Source organism: Camelina sativa, chromosome 1 (genome assembly GCF_000633955.1).
Source record: "Camelina sativa cultivar DH55 chromosome 1, Cs, whole genome shotgun sequence".
NCBI lineage: Eukaryota > Viridiplantae > Streptophyta > Magnoliopsida > Brassicales > Brassicaceae > Camelina > Camelina sativa.
The window spans coordinates 22,168,874-22,178,847 of NC_025685.1; the positions used below are offsets into that span (position 1 = coordinate 22,168,874).

Genomic DNA, 9,974 nt, shown 5'->3' on the forward strand with positions numbered 1-9,974 from the left:
CAATCTTTTTCTCCCACTCTAGGTATGCATCTGGATCATTCCTGCCTTGAAAGGTAGGAATCTCCAACTTATTACCTCCAATGTTTTCATAAGTTTGATCCATGCCATCTCTGTGTTGTGGCCTCCTATGGCTTGTTCTTGATGATTGAGTAGTGTAATAATCGTCAACCCTTAATACTCTAAGTTGATCTCTTTCTCTTCTATGCTGCAACATTTGTGGTTGTCTCTGTTGTGCCTCCAGTTGTACTTCATCCAACCTCTTGTAGATTGCACTCATCTCAACCCTCATCAACCGTCGCATCTCTCCCATAAGTGCTTGAACTTGTGGATCATTAGACATTTTTTTCTTCTTTTTTTTTTTGCTTTTTTTTTTGCCTTTTTTTTTCTTCTCTGTTTTTTCTTTTTTTTTTCTTTTTTCTTTCTTTTTCTTTTTTTTTTCTTCCTTCTTTTTTTTTCTCGTTTTATTTTTTTTTGCCTTTTTTTTTTTAAATAAAATAAATAGAAATAGAAGATGAAAGGATGAGAAGATGAAAATAAAGAAGATGGAAAGATAGAAAGATGATAGATAGAAGATTGAAAGATAGAAAATGATAGGAAGAAGATGAACGGTTAGAAGATGATAGAATGATAGAATACCAAACTCAAGGGTGTGCTCTGATACCACTTGATATGATCCTCCCAAGGATTCGGCACCTTCGAGTTGGTTGATAGAGACACCTTGATTCTAAAGACGACGAAGCCTCAAGAATAAGGATGGTGGAATGAATGGTCGCACAAGAGTTGCGGAAAGACTCTTGATATACCGGTTTGATCTTTCAGCCTCACACCAAAAAGATCGGATCTCTCAGCCTCGCACCAAGGAGATCGGGGTTTTGACTATCGGAATCACACCAAGTAGTCGGTTTTGATTGTTGGAATCACACCAAGCAATCGGTTTTGTTCACAAAGAACAGAAGAGAATCACTCTCAAAAAGAAAAGGTTTTGATAAAAAGTTGGATTGTTGATTATTTCTTTACTCTTACATGAGTTTATATAAGATAAGAAAACTTGGTAACAAAGCCAAGTATTATTCTTGAAACTAAAAACAATAAAGATAGATAGTTGAATGAAGATTCAACTCTTGAATTTTGTCTTCCCAAGGTTTCCTTCCCAAGGTGAGTTGAACTCCAATTTTCGTCACTTCTCTTTGACCACAAAATAAAGTGATTATTTTGGGCTTTCTTGGACTTGAATTAGGCTCAAACTGGGCTGGACTTGATAGGTATCATCCCCAAAATAATTTCCCATGCTCTCTTTTGCCATAAGTTCTTGTATTAGCCCATTAAGTACCTCCTTGATCTTTTTAACTCTCTTTGACTCCTTGATCCAATTTGCTGATGAGAAACAGCATGGGCTGTATCATTTCTTCATCTTGGGCTTAGTAGAAAACAACTCCTGGTTGCCAAACATAATTCTGGAAGCTCTTAAACCAACTGGACCTGAAACTCATCAAGTTAAGAAATAGATCCACCTCCTTTGGCAAATGGGACGTAACTCTGTGGTTTGTTGGCCAAATCTTGTGTTCTTGAGCTTGTTGGAAACATAAGAGATCCATTGACATCCTCCAGTTGATTTCGTGTCCAAATTGATTCTGAGTTGGTCTGTGTAACACGATCTTTGGCTCAGACGCGAAAATGGAACTAGGACAGATCCACTGACTTGAAATATCCATATCTTTCAAGTATGAACTGATTTTAACGTGCTTCCAATTCTCAGTGGTTCTAGGATGGATCAAGATTTCAGAACAGTTTTGTTCATAGCTTGAGTACTTCTGGCTTGGTCGGAATCCTCCTTTGAATGCTCGTAGGTCTAAGTCGCGTAGCCATGAGTTCACCTGATTTGTAAAATGAATAACTCCTTCACCTAAACTCTGATTGGACTGATTCAACTTCGAGATATGCTCTAGATGCGGTAAGAATGCATCCCAAATAGCAGTTTGGTAGGAAGAGTTGATCTTTCACTTCGTTCGTGTTGAGCAAGACTCAAGGGTTGTCTTGGATGGTCTCATGATCATATCAGCGGGGGGCTAGCATGGGTCCACGGACGGTCCATTGGGGCAGCTAGCGGGGGACTAGAGGGGTCCACGGGACGGGTTGTTACATAAAAATCAATTGGTGGCAACTTGTCCTGTGGGAAGGTTGTTAAAGGGTGGGGACCGGGATTCGAGGAACGCTTGGCGCACCAATAACTTAATGTGGATTTGGATGAGTAGTTCCATTTGCCACGATGAAGGATTAAGATCGATGCCCTGTAGGGCCAGCTTGGGGTCCGTTTGGGCGGCTAGCGGGGGGCTAGCCATGGCCCGCACTCCACCGATCCTCAGGAATCTTAGCCAACAACTGATCATCCTCACGAAGACACTTCCGCAACATAGACACATGGAAAACCTTATGAAATGCTAGCCACTGGCCCAACTCGCTCAATCACTTTGAACGGACCCATATACCTCGGACTCAACTTAGTCTCAGTCAATGACCTGTTCGGACCCCGCAACATGGCCATCTTGAGGTACACTCTATCTCCAACCTGAAACTCATGATCTCTCCTCCTCCTATNCTGGACCTGAAACTCATCAAGTTAAGAAATAGATCCACCTCCTTTGGCAAATGGGACGTAACTCTGTGGTTTGTTGGCCAAATCTTGTGTTCTTGAGCTTGTTGGAAACATAAGAGATCCATTGAGATCCTCCAGTTGATTTCGTGTCCAAATTGATTCTAAGTTGGTCTGTGTAACACGATCTTTGGCTCAGACGCGAAAATGGAACTAGGACAGATCCACTGACTTGAAATATCCATATCTTTCAAGTATGAACTGATTTTAACGTGCTTCCAATTCTCAGTGGTTCTAGGATGGATCAAGATTTCAGAACAGTTTTGTTCATAGCTTGAGTACTTCTGGCTTGGTCGGAATCCTCCTTTGAATGCTCGTAGGTCTAAGTCGCGTAGCCATGAGTTCACCTGATTTGTAAAATGAATAACTCCTTCACCTAAACTCTGATTGGACTGATTCAACTTCGAGATATGCTCTAGATGAGGTAAGAATGCATCCCAAATAGCATTATGGTAGGAAGAGTTGATCTTTGACTTCGTTCGTGTTGAGCAAGACTCAAGGGTCGTCTTGGATGGTCTCATGATCATATCATACCCCTCCTCTTGAAAAAGTTTCGTCCTCGAAACTGTAAGACTTTGGGTTGGAGAGTGTTGAAGTGACTCTGGTGGCTTACCATGAGGAAGATTTGCACAGTTTATAGTGAGATCTTTCTTGGTTCCTACAAAATCAACAACTTGCTCTATCTTGCTTGACGATAAATGTAATGTTGGCTTTTCTCTCCTTGTTGGTTCATCAGATGAATCATCCATACTATCAAGGTTGTTGATGATAATGCCTTTCTTCGCGGCTTCCTCACTCTGATCTTTGCTGATCTCTTTGTGCTTTGGTTCCTCGGCTTCTGTTTGCTCACTCGGTGATTTTGCTATTTCTAACAGATTTTTCTGAACCAACAACTCCTTGTGCTCCTTTGGTGATGGTAACGAAACAAAAGCAGCTTTCTCTTCTTTAAAAACAAGAGATGTCCTTTCTCGTTGGTAACTTGGTGTGACAGTAGACGCTCCATCAGTTGGTCTAGAAGGCCTCCTTAGAATATGATTTGAACCAAGATGGTGATGGTTGGGAACATATCGTTTCCTCAAAATAGACTTCAATTCTTCCCAAGTCTCAATAGGGTGTTCTCCATTTCTCCTCCTGCTTATCACCAACTGATCCCACCAAGTAATGGCATAATCACACAATCCAGTGACTGCAACTTGTACCTTCTTCATTTCGCAATAGTTTTGATAACTAAAAACCGACTCAATCTTTTTCTCCCACTCTAGGTATGCATCTGGATCATTCCTGCCTTGAAAGGTAGGAATCTCCAACTTATTACCTCCAATGTTTTCATAAGTTTGATCCATGCCATCTCTGTGTTGTGGCCTCCTATGGCTTGTTCTTGATGATTGAGTAGTGTAATAATCGTCAACCCTTAATACTCTAAGTTGATCTCTTTCTCTTCTATGCTGCAACATTTGTGGTTGTCTTTGTTATGCCTCCACTTGTACTTCATCCAACCTCTTGTAGATTGCACTCATCTCAACCCTCATCAACCGTCGCATCTCTCCCATAAGTGCTTGAACTTGTGGATCATTAGACATTTTTTTCTTCTTTTTTTTTTTGCTTTTTTTTTTGCCTTTTTTTTTCTTCTCTGTTTTTTCTTTTTTTTTTCTTTTTTCTTTCTTTTTCTTTTTTTTTTCTTCCTTCTTTTTTTTTCTCGTTTTATTTTTTTTTGCCTTTTTTTTTTTAAATAAAATAAATAGAAATAGAAGATGAAAGGATGAGAAGATGAAAATAAAGAAGATGGAAAGATAGAAAGATGATAGATAGAAGATTGAAAGATAGAAAATGATAGGAAGAAGATGAACGGTTAGAAGATGATAGAATGATAGAATACCAAACTCAAGGGTGTGCTCTGATACCACTTGATATGATCCTCCCAAGGATTCGGCACCTTCGAGTTGGTTGATAGAGACACCTTGATTCTAAAGACGACGAAGCCTCAAGAATAAGGATGGTGGAATGAATGGTCGCACAAGAGTTGCGGAAAGACTCTTGATATACCGGTTTGATCTTTCAGCCTCACACCAAAAAGATCGGATCTCTCAGCCTCGCACCAAGGAGATCGGGGTTTTGACTATCGGAATCACACCAAGTAGTCGGTTTTGATTGTTGGAATCACACCAAGCAATCGGTTTTGTTCACAAAGAACAGAAGAGAATCACTCTCAAAAAGAAAAGGTTTTGATAAAAAGTTGGATTGTTGATTATTTCTTTACTCTTACATGAGTTTATATAAGATAAGAAAACTTGGTAACAAAGCCAAGTATTATTCTTGAAACTAAAAACAATAAAGATAGATAGTTGAATGAAGATTCAACTCTTGAATTTTGTCTTCCCAAGGTTTCCTTCCCAAGGTGAGTTGAACTCCAATTTTCGTCACTTCTCTTTGACCACAAAATAAAGTGATTATTTTGGGCTTTCTTGGACTTGAATTAGGCTCAAACTGGGCTGGACTTGATAGGTATCATCCCCAAAATAATTTCCCATGCTCTCTTTTGCCATAAGTTCTTGTATTAGCCCATTAAGTACCTCCTTGATCTTTTTAACTCTCTTTGACTCCTTGATCCAATTTGCTGATGAGAAACAGCATGGGCTGTATCATTTCTTCATCTTGGGCTTAGTAGAAAACAACTCCTGGTTGCCAAACATAATTCTGGAAGCTCTTAAACCAACTGGACCTGAAACTCATCAAGTTAAGAAATAGATCCACCTCCTTTGGCAAATGGGACGTAACTCTGTGGTTTGTTGGCCAAATCTTGTGTTCTTGAGCTTGTTGGAAACATAAGAGATCCATTGAGATCCTCCAGTTGATTTCGTGTCCAAATTGATTCTGAGTTGGTCTGTGTAACACGATCTTTGGCTCAGACGCGAAAATGGAACTAGGACAGATCCACTGACTTGAAATATCCATATCTTTCAAGTATGAACTGATTTTAACGTGCTTCCAATTCTCAGTGGTTCTAGGATGGATCAAGATTTCAGAACAGTTTTGTTCATAGCTTGAGTACTTCTGGCTTGGTCGGAATCCTCCTTTGAATGCTCGTAGGTCTAAGTCGCGTAGCCATGAGTTCACCTGATTTGTAAAATGAATAACTCCTTCACCTAAACTCTGATTGGACTGATTCAACTTCGAGATATGCTCTAGATGAGGTAAGAATGCATCCCAAATAGCATTATGGTAGGAAGAGTTGATCTTTGACTTCGTTCGTGTTGAGCAAGACTCAAGGGTCGTCTTGGATGGTCTCATGATCATATCATACCCCTCCTCTTGAAAAAGTTTCGTCCTCGAAACTGTAAGACTTTGGGTTGGAGAGTGTTGAAGTGACTCTGGTGGCTTACCATGAGGAAGATTTGCACAGTTTATAGTGAGATCTTTCTTGGTTCCTACAAAATCAACAACTTGCTCTATCTTGCTTGACGATAAATGTAATGTTGGCTTTTCTCTCCTTGTTGGTTCATCAGATGAATCATCCATACTATCAAGGTTGTTGATGATAATGCCTTTCTTCGCGGCTTCCTCACTCTGATCTTTGCTGATCTCTTTGTGCTTTGGTTCCTCGGCTTCTGTTTGCTCACTCGGTGATTTTGCTATTTCTAACAGATTTTTCTGAACCAACAACTCCTTGTGCTCCTTTGGTGATGGTAACGAAACAAAAGCAGCTTTCTCTTCTTTAAAAACAAGAGATGTCCTTTCTCGTTGGTAACTTGGTGTGACAGTAGACGCTCCATCAGTTGGTCTAGAAGGCCTCCTTAGAATATGATTTGAACCAAGATGGTGATGGTTGGGAACATATCGTTTCCTCAAAATAGACTTCAATTCTTCCCAAGTCTCAATAGGGTGTTCTCCATTTCTCCTCCTGCTTATCACCAACTGATCCCACCAAGTAATGGCATAATCACACAATCCAGTGACTGCAACTTGTACCTTCTTCATTTCGCAATAGTTTTGATAACTAAAAACCGACTCAATCTTTTTCTCCCACTCTAGGTATGCATCTGGATCATTCCTGCCTTGAAAGGTAGGAATCTCCAACTTATTACCTCCAATGTTTTCATAAGTTTGATCCATGCCATCTCTGTGTTGTGGCCTCCTATGGCTTGTTCTTGATGATTGAGTAGTGTAATAATCGTCAACCCTTAATACTCTAAGTTGATCTCTTTCTCTTCTATGCTGCAACATTTGTGGTTGTCTTTGTTATGCCTCCACTTGTACTTCATCCAACCTCTTGTAGATTGCACTCATCTCAACCCTCATCAACCGTCGCATCTCTCCCATAAGTGCTTGAACTTGTGGATCATTAGACATTTTTTTCTTCTTTTTTTTTTTGCTTTTTTTTTTGCCTTTTTTTTTCTTCTCTGTTTTTTCTTTTTTTTTTCTTTTTTCTTTCTTTTTCTTTTTTTTTTCTTCCTTCTTTTTTTTTCTCGTTTTATTTTTTTTTGCCTTTTTTTTTTTAAATAAAATAAATAGAAATAGAAGATGAAAAGATGAGAAGATGAAAATAAAGAAGATGGAAAGATAGAAAGATGATAGATAGAAGATTGAAAGATAGAAAATGATAGGAAGAAGATGAACGGTTAGAAGATGATAGAATGATAGAATACCAAACTCAAGGGTGTGCTCTGATACCATGTGATATGATCCTCCCAAGGATTCGGCACCTTCGAGTTGGTTGATAGAGACACCTTGATTCTAAAGACGACGAAGCCTCAAGAATAAGGATGGTGGAATGAATGGTCGCACAAGAGTTGCGGAAAGACTCTTGATATACCGGTTTGATCTTTCAGCCTCACACCAAAAAGATCGGATCTCTCAGCCTCGCACCAAGGAGATCGGGGTTTTGACTATCGGAATCACACCAAGTAGTCGGTTTTGATTGTTGGAATCACACCAAGCAATCGGTTTTGTTCACAAAGAACAGAAGAGAATCACTCTCAAAAAGAAAAGGTTTTGATAAAAAGTTGGATTGTTGATTATTTCTTTACTCTTACATGAGTTTATATAAGATAAGAAAACTTGGTAACAAAGCCAAGTATTATTCTTGAAACTAAAAACAATAAAGATAGATAGTTGAATGAAGATTCAACTCTTGAATTTTGTCTTCCCAAGGTGAGTTGAACTCCAATTTTCGTCACTTCTCTTTGACCACAAAATAAAGTGATTATTTTGGGCTTTCTTGGACTTGAATTAGGCTCAAACTGGGCTGGACTTGATAGGTATCATCCCCAAAATAAATTCTCATGCTCTCTTTTTCCATAAGTTCTTGTATTAGCCCATTAAGTACCTCCTTGATCTTTTTAACTCTCTTTGACTCCTTGATCCAATTTGCTGATGAGAAACAGCATGGGCTGTATCATTTCTTCATCTTGGGCTTAGTAGAAAACAACTCCTGGTTGCCAAACATAATTCTGGAAGCTCTTAAACCAACTGGACCTGAAACTCATCAAGTTAAGAAATAGATCCACCTCCTTTGGCAAATGGGACGTAACTCTGTGGTTTGTTGGCCAAATCTTGTGTTCTTGAGCTTGTTGGAAACATAAGAGATCCATTGAGATCCTCCAGTTGATTTCGTGTCCAAATTGATTCTGAGTTGGTCTGTGTAACACGATCTTTGGCTCAGACGCGAAAATGGAACTAGGACAGATCCACTGACTTGAAATATCCATATCTTTCAAGTATGAACTGATTTTAACGTGCTTCCAATTCTCAGTGGTTCTAGGATGGATCAAGATTTCAGAACAGTTTTGTTCATAGCTTGAGTACTTCTGGCTTGGTCGGAATCCTCCTTTGAATGCTCATAGGTTNCCCACCTGAGTCCAGCATAACGGTGTACGACACAACCTCCCATACAAAGCCTCATAAGGTGCCATCCCTATACTCGCCTTNGATTGGACTGATTCAACTTCGAGATATGCTCTAGATGCGGTAAGAATGCATCCCAAATAGCAGTTTGGTAGGAAGAGTTGATCTTTCACTTCGTTCGTGTTGAGCAAGACTCAAGGGTTGTCTTGGATGGTCTCATGATCATATCAGCGGGGGGCTAGCATGGGTCCACGGACGGTCCATTGGGGCAGCTAGCGGGGGACTAGAGGGGTCCACGGGACGGGTTGTTACATAAAAATCAATTGGTGGCAACTTGTCCTGTGGGAAGGTTGTTAAAGGGTGGGGACCGGGATTCGAGGAACGCTTGGCGCACCAATAACTTAATGTGGATTTGGATGAGTAGTTCCATTTGCCACGATGAAGGATTAAGATCGATGCCCTGTAGGGCCAGCTTGGGGTCCGTTTGGGCGGCTAGCGGGGGGCTAGCCATGGCCCGCACTCCACCGATCCTCAGGAATCTTAGCCAACAACTGATCATCCTCACGAAGACACTTCCGCAACATAGACACATGGAAAACCTTATGAAATGCTAGCCACTGGCCCAACTCGCTCAATCACTTTGAACGGACCCATATACCTCGGACTCAACTTAGTCTCAGTCAATGACCTGTTCGGACCCCGCAACATGGCCATCTTGAGGTACACTCTATCTCCAACCTGAAACTCATGATCTCTCCTCCTCCTATCGGCATAACTCCTCTGCCGATCCTGAGCTTCCTTCATGTTCAGCTTGAGAACCTGAATCTTCTCCGAGGTCTCCTGAACAAAATCTGCCCCGTACATACTCCTCTCCCCCACCTGAGTCCAGCATAACGGTGTACGACACAACCTCCCATACAAAGCCTCATAAGGTGCCATCCCTATACTCGCCTTGTAACTGTTGTTGTAAGCAAACTCTACCAAGCTCAAATGATCTGCCCAATGGCCACCCCAATCTAGCACACACATCCTCAGCAAATCCTCCAACGTCTGGATCGTCCTCTCTGACTGTCCATCTGTCTGGGGATGATACGCTCTACTCATATGCACCTTAGTTCCCATCTCTACCTGAAATGCCCTCCAGAACACCAAAGTGAACTTGGAATCCCTATCAGACACAATGTTCGTTGGCACCCCATGCAACCTGACTATCTCCTTCACATACTTCTTAGCCAAGACCGCTGCTCCATCAGTCATCTTAATGGCCAGAAAATGTGCCAACTTAGTCAACCGGTCCACAATGACCCAAATAGCATCAAACGTCCTGGACATTGGCAAACCAACCACAAATTCCATAGTAATCATATCCCACTTCCACTCTGGAATGGGAAGACTCTTCAGCAATCCTCCTGGTACTTGATGCTCAGCCTTCACTAGCTGACACATATTGCACCTCGCAACCCAACTAGCCACGTCCTTCTTC

General features: G+C 40.9%; 1 protein-coding gene across 1 annotated transcript; it reads right to left on the reverse strand.

Moving 5' to 3' along the window:
- LOC109132204 lies at positions 1,435–4,233 on the reverse strand. The gene is made up of 2 exons (XM_019243413.1): positions 2,603–4,233; positions 1,435–1,479 (listed from the first exon to the last, which is right to left on the reverse strand). Exon 1 carries the CDS (start codon positions 4,102–4,104, stop codon positions 2,755–2,757), a length of 1,350 nt encoding a protein of 449 aa, XP_019098958.1. The 5' UTR covers positions 4,105–4,233; the 3' UTR covers positions 1,435–1,479; positions 2,603–2,754.